This window comes from Ranitomeya imitator, chromosome 8 (assembly GCF_032444005.1).
Source record: "Ranitomeya imitator isolate aRanImi1 chromosome 8, aRanImi1.pri, whole genome shotgun sequence".
Lineage (NCBI taxonomy): Eukaryota > Metazoa > Chordata > Amphibia > Anura > Dendrobatidae > Ranitomeya > Ranitomeya imitator.
Window position 1 is genome coordinate 145,676,008 of NC_091289.1, and position 13,431 is coordinate 145,689,438.

The 13,431-nt window shown below is 45.1% G+C and overlaps 1 protein-coding gene across 2 annotated transcripts in view; it reads left to right on the plus strand.

Annotated features, from left to right (window-relative positions):
* HS2ST1 (heparan sulfate 2-O-sulfotransferase 1) overlaps positions 1-13,431 on the plus strand; it is a 140,195-nt gene that overhangs the window by 106,434 nt on the left and 20,330 nt on the right. The window contains exons 3-5 of one of the 2 annotated variants that reach the window (XM_069737520.1): positions 10,031-10,116; positions 10,570-10,708; positions 13,115-13,212. In XM_069737520.1, the coding sequence (XP_069593621.1) occupies positions 10,031-10,116; positions 10,570-10,708; positions 13,115-13,212 (323 nt within the window). Of the gene's footprint in view, positions 1-10,030; positions 10,117-10,569; positions 10,709-13,114; positions 13,217-13,431 lie in introns of those variants that run through there. The other variant, XM_069737521.1, reaches the window with a different exon arrangement.

Consider the following 13,431-nt stretch of genomic DNA (forward strand, 5'->3'; position numbering starts at 1 on the left):
CGCCCCCTCCACTGATTGGCAGATTTCTGTGTAAAGCTGCCAATCAGTGGTGTGGGCGGGGTTATACAGAGCTCAGCATTCAGTGAACTGGTAGCTCTGCAGCAGATAAAATGGTGATTTTTAGCAAAACTGAAGCCAACAGCCCAGTAAGTGATACATCACTGTAATCGGGGTCTCTCCCCCTACATCATGCTGCTCTCAGATAGGATAGCAAAAACAAGGTGACCGATTCCCTTTAAGGACACGATTGCTCAGTGTGGCACAATTAGAGCAGTATACTGAGCCCCCACTATTCCTGTTTCATACTATATTTAATAGTACATTTTGTGCACAATATTCCTAGTCTGCTGACTCTGACACAATTATTTTTTGAGGAAGAATTTGAACAAAAAAAAATCACTGCCAGCGATTTGTCTGGATTCCCATTTATTCCCGTGGTTCCGTATTGTATTTTCCTTGAGGTGCAGAATATTGCTAGAAGTCTATGTTCCTAGAGCGCTCGCCGTGCCTTGTACCTAATCATTCCCTATGACAGTAGACAAGGGAGCAGATATTGCTGGAGTACGTGGGCACAATGTGAAAAAAAATCTATTTTCCATGTATCTGTCACCACGGGGGCTGTCTGTGCTGCCGCAGATGTTAATATGCAGCCTAATCCAGAAAGACTGTACAATATGAAAGTAATTGCTCATGGAACGCTCCCGCTGCACTACACTCGTACATGTGGAGTTTGTTCCTTTTCATGCAAATGGAAGGATTTGTTCAGCTTTATATTTTAGCTTCAGGTCTGCAGTGACGCTCCCGATGATGAATTTATGAATATTGGAGGAAATTGCATAAATAGCAGTCGCCTAATTCTCCGAAGCCCTCCCTGTAGTGCTATAAAGTGAACCAGGGACCTATCAGAGCAGGGACCTCCCTATCAGAGCAGGGACCTCCCTATCAAAGCAGGGACCTCCCTATCAGAGCAGGGACCTCCCTATCAGAGCAGGGACCTCCCTATCAGAGCAGGGACCTCCCTATCAGAGCAGGGACCTCCCTATCAGAGCAGGGACCTCCCTATCAGAGCAGGGACCTCCCTATCAGAGCAGGGACCTCCCTATCAGAGCAGGGACCTCCCTATCAGAGCAGGGACCTCCCTATCAGAGCAGGGACCTCCCTATCAGAGCAGGGACCTCCCTATCAGAGCAGGGACCTCCCTATCAGAGCAGGGACCTCCCTATCAGAGCAGGGACCTCCCTATCAGAGCAGGGACCTCCCTATCAGAGCAGCCTCCTAGGGGCTTTTACAGTAGGTTTTTCTCTGACATGCTGTGCTGTTTCAGAGCCAAACATGCAATGCCTTGCATCAAGCATTCATACCCTGTGAACTTTTCCGCCTTTTTTTTTTTTCATGTCACGCCCACAAACGTAAATGTATTTTATTGGGATTTTATGCAATACTAACACGAAGTAGCAAGTATTTGTGAAGCGTAAGGCTATGTGCACACGTTGCAGATTTCCTGCAGAACTGCAGCTTTTTTTTCCACGCAGAAACGCAGCAGATCCGCGAGTCATTGAGGGTATGTGCACACGTTGCGGATTCTCTGCGGATCCGCAGCGTTTTTTGCAGTGCAGAAACGCTGCAGATCCACAATTGATTTACAGTACAATGTAAATCAATGATGGAAAAAAAAAATGCTGTGCCCACTTTGCGGAAAATCCGCTGCGGAAATGCTGCGGTTTAAAAGAAGTAGCATGTCACTTATTTTTTGTGAATCTGCAGCGTTTGTGTACCCATTCCATTATAGAAAACCGCAGGGGTAAAAAACGCAGCAAATCCGCAAAGAAAACCGCCGCAAAAACGCTGCGGAGCCGCACAAAAACCGCGACAAATCCGCAGGTGCGTTTTCTGCCAGGAGAGGCAGAATCCGCGCCAGAAATTCCTAAGCCTAATCTGCAACGTGTGCACATAGCCTTACAGTACAATGTAAATGAATGCTGTGCTAACGGTGCGGAAAAATCTGCACGGAAAACACAGCAGATTCAAAAAAAGGACCACGTCACTTCTTTTTGCAGATGTGCTGCGTTTCTGCACCCATTCCATAATAGAAATCTGCAGGGGTAAAAAAAGGAAGAAATCCGCACAAAAGTCTGCAATGTGTGCACATGCTAAAAAAAAAAAGGCGCACATTCTGACCTGTTTTCTGCCAAGAAATGCAGAATCTGCACAGAAAATTCCACAGTCAAATCTGCAACGTGTGCACATAGCCTGAAGGATACGATGCATAGTTTTCTAAATATATTTTAAGACTATAAATCTGAAACATGGGATATGCATTTGTATTCAGCCCCCTGTAGTCTGGTACCCCTTAATAAAATCCTGAACTGCCTCCAGAAGTCACGCAATTGGTACATTGAGTCCACCTTTTATGGAAGTGCATTGAACAGCAGGGTGGATTGCAGCTGAGGGGAAAAAAAAAAAAAACTCTTTAAATCTTCAGCTTAGCGAGTGTGAGCGAGCGGAGTGTGAGCTGAGCGTAAAGGTACCTTCACACTCAGCGACGCTGCAGCGATACCGACAACTATGTCGATCGCTGCAGCGTCGCTGTTTGGTCGCTGGAGAGCTGTCACACAGACAGCTCTCCAGCGACCAACGATGCCGGTAAACATCGGGTTACTAAGCGCAGGGCTGCGCTTAGTAACCCGATGTTTACCCTGGTTACCAGCGTAAAAGTAAAAAAAACAAACAGTACATACTTACCTTCTGCTGTCTGTCCCCCGGCGCTCTGCTTTCCTGCACTGGCTGTGAGCACAGCGTCCGGAAAGCAGAGTGGTGATGTCACCGCTCTGCTTTCCGGCTGGCCGGCGCTCACAGCCAGAGCAGAGAAGCAGAGCGCCGGGGACAGACAGCGGAAGGTAAGTATGTACTGTTTTTTTTTTTTTACTTTTAAGCTGGTAACCAGGGTAAACATCGGGTTACTAAGCGCGGCCCTATGTTTACCCTGGTTACCAGTGAAGACATCGCTGAATCGGCGTCACACGCGCCAAATCAGCGATGTCTGCAGGGAGTCCAGCGACGAAATAAAGTTTTGGACTTTCTGCAGCGACCAACGACATCACAGCAGGATCCTGATCGCTGCTGCCTGTCAAACTGAACAATATCACTAGCCAGGACGCTGCAATGTCACGGATCGCTAGCGATATCGTTCAGTGTGAAGGTACCTTAAGTGTGACTTGTGATTCAGTGACTTTGGAGTCAGGGAGTTTCCAAGGGAGGAATTACTGAATTGCTATCTGTATTTTATTAATACTTTGCATTTGTTTTGTTGTTTTTGTTTTTTATTTAACGTTTCTGTCTAGTGCAATCCCCATTAGGAAATGTGCTCCACTATTGTTAATGCCATCCAGTGCACGTCTTGCCACATGTATGCAGTCCTTAAGCAGCCGATCGAGGGTGCATACTGCTGTGCGAGATGTGAGCACGTTGTGCATTTGGAAACCCAGATTCTGGATCTAAATGTGCAGCTGGCAACACTGAGATCCATTGACAACATGGAGAGGAGTCTTCTGCTCACTGAGCAGACGCTCAATGGGACAGATGAGGGGGGGATGGTGGGATGGAGCTGCAGGACGATGAAGTAGCAAGCTGGGTGACAGTTAGAAGGCCGGGTAGAGGGAAGAGTGCCAGGGAGGCTAGTCCTGATCTGGAACACCCCAATAAGTTTGCTAAGTTGGCAGATGAGGGGGGTGCCAGTACAGGGGTAGCACTGCTGCAGCCAGGCATGTCCTCTGAAAGCCGGAGGAGTGACTGCTCCAGTAAGGAGGGAAATAGGAGAGCAGGGCAGGCCAGACAGGTGCTGGTAGTGGGGGACTCAATTATTAGGGCAATCTGTCACAAAGACAGGGATCGTCGAACGGTGTGCTGCTTACCTGGCGCTCGAGTCCGACACATCGCTGATCGGGTGGACAGATTACTGGGAGTGGCTGGTGAGGACCCAGCGGTCATGGTGCACATTGGCACTAATGACAAAGTTAGAGGTAGGTGGAAGGTCCTTAAAGATGATTTCAGGGAATTAGGCTGCAAGGACCTCCAACGTGGTATTTTCCGAAATACTGCCCGTGCCACGCCAGAGAGGCAACGGGAGATTAGGGAGGTTAATAAGTGGCTCAAGAATTGGTGTAGGAAGGAGGGGTTTGGGTTTCTGCAGAACTGGGCCGACTTCTCAGTTGGCTACAGGCTCTACGCTAGGGACGGGCTGCACCTCAATGGGGAAGGTGCAGCTGTGCTGGGGGAGAAAATGGCTAGAAGGTTGGAGGAGTGCTTAAACTAGGGATTGGGGGGGAGGGTATTCATTTTATAGGAGGGGAAGATAGTGCAGACAGAGACCTGGGCACAAATAAGGAAGTTGGGGGTGGCGGTGGCATGGGGGGTGGGGTTAGAACAGTTAATAATTTAAGAAAGAACAGAGGTACAGAGAGGAACATCAAGTGGATGTACAGGTCCTTCTCAAAAAATTAGCATATAGTGTTAAATTTCATTATTTACCATAATGTAATGATTACAATTAAACTTTCATATATTATAGATTCATTATCCACCAACTGAAATTTGTCAGGTCTTTTATTGTTTTAATACTGATGATTTTGGCATACAACTCCTGATAACCCAAAAAACCTGTCTCAATAAATTAGCATATTTCACCCATCCAATCAAATAAAAGTGTTTTTTAATAACAAACAAAAAAACCATCAAATAATAATGTTCAGTTATGCACTCAATACTTGGTCGGGAATCCTTTGGCAGAAATGACTGCTTCAATGCGGCGTGGCATGGAGGCAATCAGCCTGTGACACTGCTGAGATGTTATGGAGGCCCAGGATGCTTCAATAGCGGCCTTAAGCTCATCCAGAGTGTTGGGTCTTGCGTCTCTCAACTTTCTCTTCACAATATCCCACAGATTCTCTATGGGGTTCAGGTCAGGAGAGTTGGCAGGCCAATTGAGCACAGTAATACCATGGTCAGTAAACCATTTACCAGTGGTTTTGGCACTGTGAGCAGGTGCCAGGTCGTGCTGAAAAATGAAATCTTCATCTCCATAAAGCATTTCAGCCGATGGAAGCATGAAGTGCTCCAAAATCTCCTGATAGCTAGCTGCATTGACCCTGCCCTTGATGAAACACAGTGGACCAACACCAGCAGCTGACATGGCACCCCACACCACCACTGACTGTGGGTACTTGACACTGGACTTCAGGCATTTTGGCATTTCCTTCTCCCCAGTCTTCCTCCAGACTCTGGCACCTTGATTTCCGAATGACATGCAAAATTTGCTTTCATCAGAAAAAAGTACTTGGGACCACTTAGCAACAGTCCCGTGCTGCTTCTCTGTAGCCCAGGTCAGGCGCCTCTGCCGCTGTTTATGGCTCAAAAGTGGCTTTACCTGGGGAATGCGGCACCTGTAGCCCATTTCCTGCACACGCCTGTGCACGGTGGCTCTGGATGTTTCCACACCAGACTCAGTCCACTGCTTCCTCAGGTTCCCCAAGGTCTGGAATCGGTCCTTCTCCACAATCTTCCTCAGGGTCCGGTCTCCTCTTCTCGTTGTACAGCGTTTTCTGCCACATTGTTTCCTTCCAACAGACTTACCATTGAGGTGCCTTGATACAGCACTCTGGGAACAGCCTATTTGTTGAGAAATTTCTTTCTGGGTCTTACCCTCTTGCTTGAGGGTGTCAATGATGGCCTTCTTGACATCTGTCAGGTCGCTAGTCTTACCCATGATGGGGGTTTTGAGTAATGAACCAGGCAGGGAGTTTATAAAAGCCTCAGGTATCTTTTGCATGTGTTTAGAGTTAATTAGTTGATTCAGAAGATTAGGGTAATAGGTCGTTTAGAGAACCTTTTCTTGATATGCTAATTTATTGAGACAGGTTTTTTGGGTTATCAGGAGTTGTATGCCAAAATCATCAGTATTAAAACAATAAAAGACCTGACAAATTTCAGTTGGTGGATAATGAATCTATAATATATGAAAGTTTAATTGTAATCATTACATTATGGTAAATAATGAAATTTAACACTATATGCTAATTTTTTGAGAAGGACCTGTATACTAATGCCAGAAGCCTCGCCAACAAAATGGACGAATTAGAACTAATGTTGTTGGAGCATAATTATGACATGGTGGGGATATCTGAAACGTGGCTGGATGAGAGCCATGACTGGGCTGTTAACTTGCAGGGCTATAGTCTGTTCAGAAATGACCGTACAGATAAGCGAGGGGGAGGGGTGTGTCTATATGTAAAATCGTCCTTAAAACCCATCCTGCGTGAAAATATAGGTGAATTTAATGAAAATGTAGAGTCCCTGTGGGTGGAGATAAGGGAAGGGGGAAAAAATAATAAATTACTGATAGGGGTTTGTTATAAATCTCCAAAAATAATGGAAGCAATGGAGAATATCCTTGTAAAGCAAATAGATGAAGTTGCGACTCAAGGAGAAGTCATTATTATGGGGGACTTCAACTACCCTGGAATAGATTGGGGAACAGAAACCTGCAGTTCCAGCAAAGGTAATCGGTTTTTGACAACTATGAGAGACAATTACCTTTCACAACTGGTTCAGGATCCAACAAGAAGGGGGGCACTGCTAGACCTAATATTAACCAACAGGCCAGACCGCATATCAAACATAAGGGTTGGAGGTCACTTGGGGAATAGTGATCACAAAATAATAAGTTTTCATGTATCCTTTAATAAGATGTATAGTAGAGGGGTTACAAGGACTCTAAACTTCAGGAGGGCAAATTTCCAACGGATGAGAGAGGATCTTGGTGCAATTAACTGGGACGATATCCTGAGACACAAAAATACACAAAGAAAATGGGAGACATTTATTAGCATCCTGGATAGGACCTGTGCACAGTATATACCGTATGGGAATAAACATACTAGAAATAGGAGGAAACCAATATGGCTAAATAGAGCTGTAACGGGCGCAATAAGTGACAAAAAGAAAGCATTTAGAGAATTAAAGGAAGTAGGTAGTGAGGAGGCATTAAATAAATACAGAAAATAAATAAATTCTGTAAAAAGCAAATCAAGGCAGCAAAGATTGAGACAGAGAGACTCATTGCCAGAGAGTAAAAATAATCCCCAAATATTCTTTAACTACGTAAATAGTAAGAAACTAAAAAATGATAGCGTAGAGCGCACTCACCGGAGTAAAAAACGTCAATCCTTTATTCGGACACATAAAAAAATCCAGTAGCGAGAACAGTGGAGACAGACGGACAACGGCCGTTTCGTGCACAACTAGCACTTCAGCGGGTCCTTCAACCATCTGCAAGATCCTATCCCAATATGTAGTAGGTGTAATAATATTAGCAAATTCCTCCAATTAGAAATGTAGTATAGTTCTTCTGATTTGCCATGTCTCTTTCCTCATGTGCAGGCATTGCAGGACCTTAGGTATCCATGGTTACAACTATGGATATAGTGACAGCTAGATGCTAGTGGTTGTAACCATGGATACCTAAGGTCCTGCAATGCCTGCACATGAGGAAAGAGACATAGCAAATCAGAAGAACTATACTACATTTCTAATTGGAGGAATTGGCTAATATTATTATTACACCTACTACATATTGTGATAGGGTCTTGAAGATGGGAATACCCATTTAAAGTCCTTGGCGCAGTCAGTAAAACCCTACTCGTCCCGTTTACTACGGCTTCAGACGTAATCCCAGACTGAGCCCCTGACAGCCAAAAGCCCAATGTGAGCATAGCTTTGTGTCCTGCGGTGGCCTGACTCTTCCCGGACGGCAGATCTCTGCTCATTCAGCTGACCGCCATGGGAAGCGTATGGTTGGTCGTTAGAATCCAGGAGCAATGCTTTACACACTGGGGAGGCTGAGCCTGGCCTGGCCGTTTGGCCCAAACACACTCCACCCCTATTAAAAATGAAAGTCCCCTCCGGTATAGTGTCGCCCCACCACCCTTTCATCCTATAGTCGTGAGCACATTCACCTTGGTGGTACTGGGGCAGCAGAGAGCCCACCATTGCCACATGCAGGGGCATTGCCCTATAGGTGGCCACATGTACTTACAAAGGGTTGCACTTTGCTCTGCTGTACTCTCACTCTGCCTCCCACGGTCACCATTCTCCACTCCCACACCTGCTGCTCCTGTTTTTCCCCACCAGTTGGATACATTTATACTTTCTTTATAATGGATGGTTAGGGTATGGTTATAACGTGTAGTGTATGTAATATGTATATAACGGAGCTCCTGCTGTATTCCTTCCTCTGTTATCAAACAGAAATCACACTTTTTACCCAAAGGAAGTGGCGTTTCCTGCGCTGCGGAGACCTCGCTGCATTTTCCTGCTTACACTATAGAGGACACGTAAACTTCAATCACTTTTTTTTTTGAGTCCCGTTATCCTCTGACTCCTGCCCCCGAATCATTGGGCTCCATAGTGCACAGGTCGAATCCGTTGAGGACCGTGATTTGCTCCCCCGGGGTATAAAGGATGTCACTTCTACAGCCACCTAAACATGGGGACACAGTGCTAGAACAGCAGGTTTGCCCACCTTTAGGGACATTTTTTTTTTTCAATAAGTTTTGCACTTAGGGCTCATTAACATTTTTTGCAACTTTGATGTGGTCTGTGGCCATAAATCAGCTGAGGGGAGCCCCGAATATGACCAATAAGAGTTACGAACTTTCCCATCAGACCGTCCAAATGAGCTCGCTGACTGTTTCTCCGTTAACTCATTCTGCAGCCAGCAAGGCACCATGCCACACCAGAGGCTACGGAAGGCAAAAAGCTGTAGGTTCCTTTTAAATAAAACCCAGTTACAAAAATAATTTTTAACCCCCCAAAATACATGCATTTAAGTAAAAATAACAATTCTTCCCAAAGCTGGACAACATTTAAATTATTTAAAAATCTATTCTCGCCCATTTAACAATATGGAAAAATAACGAAGGTAAAAAATTACCTGCACGATTCTACAGTCCGAGGTGCCTGCAAAGAACAAATTTTATCCGCACAGTCCGGAGAGTAAATATTGGAAGTTGCCTGATAACTGGAATTAATAAAAATCCGAGACCTTTTATTAGCGCCAGGTCTGTATGGCTTCTGTATCCTGATCGTGCAGAGATACCTCTGAGGAAGGTCCCTGTGGGGCGAAACGTGTGATGTGCCAGTGCTTGCACACGTGTATCCTTTTGATTTTTACCATCAGTAACTGCCTCATCTTAATTATTCTCACAAATTACATTTTCTGTTTCCAAAATGAATGCTTGCTGTAGACGCAGACATACCGATGGTGCGACCTATGCAGCCGCGCACAAGCTCAAGAGGTAAAGGGGCAGCTGCCACCTCCAGAGCAGGGGTCATTGTGACCAATCGCTGGAGAGTGATGGGACTTGTCATGTGCCAGCCTCAGCCAATGACTGGACCCCAGCGCGGTCTCACTGACACATTCTCAGTTAACTCATTCTGCAGCCAGCAATAGACGGCACAACACACAGGCTGTAGAAAACCAACGGTGCAAAATTATTAATGAATATTTAGACAACAATGAACACATTTACCGTAAGTAAGAAAACCTAATGCCTCCAAAGGTGGACAAGTCTATAGAGAAGTGCTATATAATTTATTTTTTTTAATATAAACTTCCTTCCGGTGACTGATCTAAAATTCCTTATTTATTTATGGTGTGGGTGACGCTGCAAAATTTTTTTGTTGTTGTTTTTTTTTTATGTGATGCGACTTGTGAAATCCTTTTTTCGCCGGGTATAGAAGTCACAGGCGACATCATTACTCGGCTGTTACTCACCAAGAGCGCTGCTGGTTCAGATCCTAATTTTTCGGCTCAAGCTGAGTGCAAGAAATAAGATTGATCCACAATATTTCAGAGTTTTTCTAAGGATGTCACTGCTAAAACTTTTAATAAAAAATACTATGTAATATGGGACTGCTATAAGCTTTGTATCTGGAGTATAAATGATTTATTTCTAATATTTTGCTGCTTTTCCAGATGCGGTTTGTGAAGAATGTAAGTTTGTGGAGAGAAATGAAGCCCGGCTTCTACCATGGACATATCTCCTATTTGGACTTCGCTAAGTAGGTTTTTAATCGTTCTCCTTCCCTCCTTTTTATTCCCATTCGCCGGTCTCATCCCAGCGTGGTAGATTTCTGCCACATCTGAGAATTCCAATTGTGCAGTGGTAAGCTAATCTATTGTTACTTCATGGGGGCAGCAACGCATTGCAGAACAATTCAGGCCGGCGGCTCATTGCCGCTATGGAGCAGCGCCCTCTAGTGTGCACGCAGCATAAGGACACGTCCTGAACATTTTATTTTTCGGCTCACTTTTGCAACAGATTTTATGAACGCTGAGAAGGTACATCATGCTGCATCCTCTAAATCAAAGATTTGTTTTTATTTGTATACTTCCACACACCCCAGATCTACAGCTCATCTTTGTCCCATCATAATCCATAGTCCGGAAGCGAGACTGGTGCGGGCAGCCTTCATCACTCATTTGCCGCTTTTCCCATTTGTATTATGTTTCAGATTTGGAGTCAAGAAAAAGCCCATTTATATCAATGTGATCAGGGATCCCATCGAGAGGCTCGTATCCTACTATTACTTCCTTCGATTTGGTGATGACTACAGACCAGGCCTGCGCCGGAGGAAGCAAGGAGATAAAAAGGTACATATTTCACATGTTGTCAGATACGGAAGTTGTGATCTAAAGAGAATCTGTCCCAGGTTTTTGTCACCTAATCTGAGAGCAGCATAATGTAGAGACAGAGACCCTGATTCCAGTCATGTGTCACCTTACTAGGCTGCTCGGTGTAGTTTTGATAAAATCTATCAGCAGGAGATTATCAGTAGAGGATGAGTAAACCTGCTGCCATGTAGTCCTCAGAGAGATGATGGGAGTAGTAATCGGATTTCTCAGGGCTCCACGCCCCGATACAGGAGACCAGCCGGGTCAGGAACCATGAAGATTTATTAGGCACAATGCGTTTCTGGGACCATCCATCCCCTTCATCTGGTGAGTAAGGAATAATCACGTCCCTCCGTGCTTTAATTAAACCCGCACTGATGTGATTGAGTAATCAAATATGTAAAATGGTTAAAACGTGCATAAAATGACAGATACAAATCCATAAAGAGAGATCAATTAGAAGAAAAGATACAAGCAAGTCCTGGATGTAATCGCATCCCGCTGGGGGGCCGTCGGCCGGAACACAAGGTATAGTATTGGTTTCTAATGCTTTATTGGACACCGCCACGTGTATTAATACAATTCCTGATATCAGAGTTATACCAGCGTGTGTGTTCAGTACTGAGATGTAACGTCTGGATGGAAAGCAGCCGATCTGCCTATCCAGGATCCTCCATTGTTTCCCCTCTGTAAGAGGTGGGTAGACGGCGCTGCAGCGCTCCGGGACGCCGGGCTTCTAATGTCTGATCACTGCTGTCTGGTCTGAGCAACCATTGGGGGTGTTTATTACCTCCCCCTCCTCTCCTCGCTGATCTGGGGCGTCCTTTCACACGGAACGCGGTCTCGGTCATTTGTTGCCATGTAGTCCTCCATATTTAGGAGCTGTGTATAACCCCGCCCCCACCACCGAATGTGCATAGGCAGAAAGCTGCCAATCGGTGCTGTGGGCGGGGTTATACAGAGCTCAGCATTCAGAGAGCTGCTAGATCTGCAGCAGAGAAAATGGTGATTTTAGCAAAACTGGGAAAAGTAGTCCAGTCCGTGACTGACTCCTCACTGGAATCAGAGTTTCTGCCCCTACATCATGTTGCTCTCAAATTGGGTAGAAAAAAACTTGGTGACATTCCCTTTTTAAAGGTGTTGTTTTTTTCATTTGTTTGTCCCCCCCCCCCCCCCCCCTCCATTTTAAAGAAGGCCGTAGTAAAATCCTGACCGTCCTGTGTTTTCATCAATAAGCCCATCAGTACGGAATGTGGATGGGGCATCAAATGCAGCCATGTTGGGCTCTGTTCACATCATGTTTGATGACCTATGTATATACCCAGAGGTAGATGCAGCACCCCATTAGAATCCTCCTGTATATAATGGCACACCTTACCCATACACTTTTTGGGGTGCTTTTTTTCTCATTGATTAGCAATTACACAGTTAAAAAAAAAAAAGTGTGCCACCAGTCATACATTTTGGTAAAATGTCGGGTGTCCGTGGATCCCCATGTATGTACAGTGAGTTCTAGCGGCTCATATGCTGACTATTGCTTAAAGGCATGATATAAACATAGCCTGCATTTCATTTTCTAGGAAGCAATATTTTAAAGGGGTTTTCTGGGTATTTCGGTACTTTTCTGTCCCCAATCCGCTTACGCAATACAATAATAAACTCCGATATTCCTTTCCTTCCCCAGGTTCAGCTGTGCATATCCGCCGCTGCTCTCTGCCTTTCTTGATGGGCTGCAGCGGCGATGTCCAGATGGCAGCATGCGACTGCTGCAGCCAATCACTGGGTTCATTGGGCCCTGCCAGTGTAGCTGGTTCGTGCTGCTGAGTCCAGTAATGTTACTGCTGCAGCCAATCACTGGGTTCATTGGGCCCTGCCAGTGTAGCTGGTTCGTGCTGCTGAGTCCAGTAATGTTACTGCTGCAGCTCATCAACAAAGACTGGCAGCAGTGGCGGAGAAGCAGCACTGGGCCATTGGAGGGAAAAAGTTCTTTTATGGGGATGTTTTTAATGTCTCCGGTTTCAACCATTTAGAAGCATCGTCTTTTTTTATTTTATTTTTTTAACACGCAGGATCTGCACCGAATTTAATACCTTAGTCAACGACGACAACGTATAGGGCAACACTGATTGGATGAGAGGCAGTTTTGTTTGCAAGGCTTGAGCCCCCTTTATTCCATATTCCCTGTGTAAATATGCTGTATATTTATAATGTAGTTTGGTAAATGGCGTACGTCTAGAGTAATATGTGATATCCGCCGGCCATCATCCTTTTGGCCCTAGAGAATTTGATATACACTTGGAAGACATCTTGTAGTTTATGGATAATACGTGTGTAATACATTTGGCCGGAATTTCCATCTCACGTTCCATCTTTATCTATCTCCAGACCTTTGATGAATGTGTAGCAGCTGGAGGATCTGACTGCGCTCCAGAGAAACTTTGGCTTCAGATCCCGTTCTTCTGCGGCCACAGCTCTGAATGCTGGTAAGGATGACACCGGACTCATCGTCTTCATGAAGACTCTCAATTCTAAATGTTTTTCTATCCACTGGCTAACACGGTACCAAGATATATATCTTGTTTTATATTATTTTTAGAATTTTTTTTTTTTTTCTTTTAACAATTACGCTATTTTGTGGCCTTCAAGGGGATAATCTGATTCTAATCCCTTCCACATGAGGAGTTGAGCAGGGCTGGGGACGT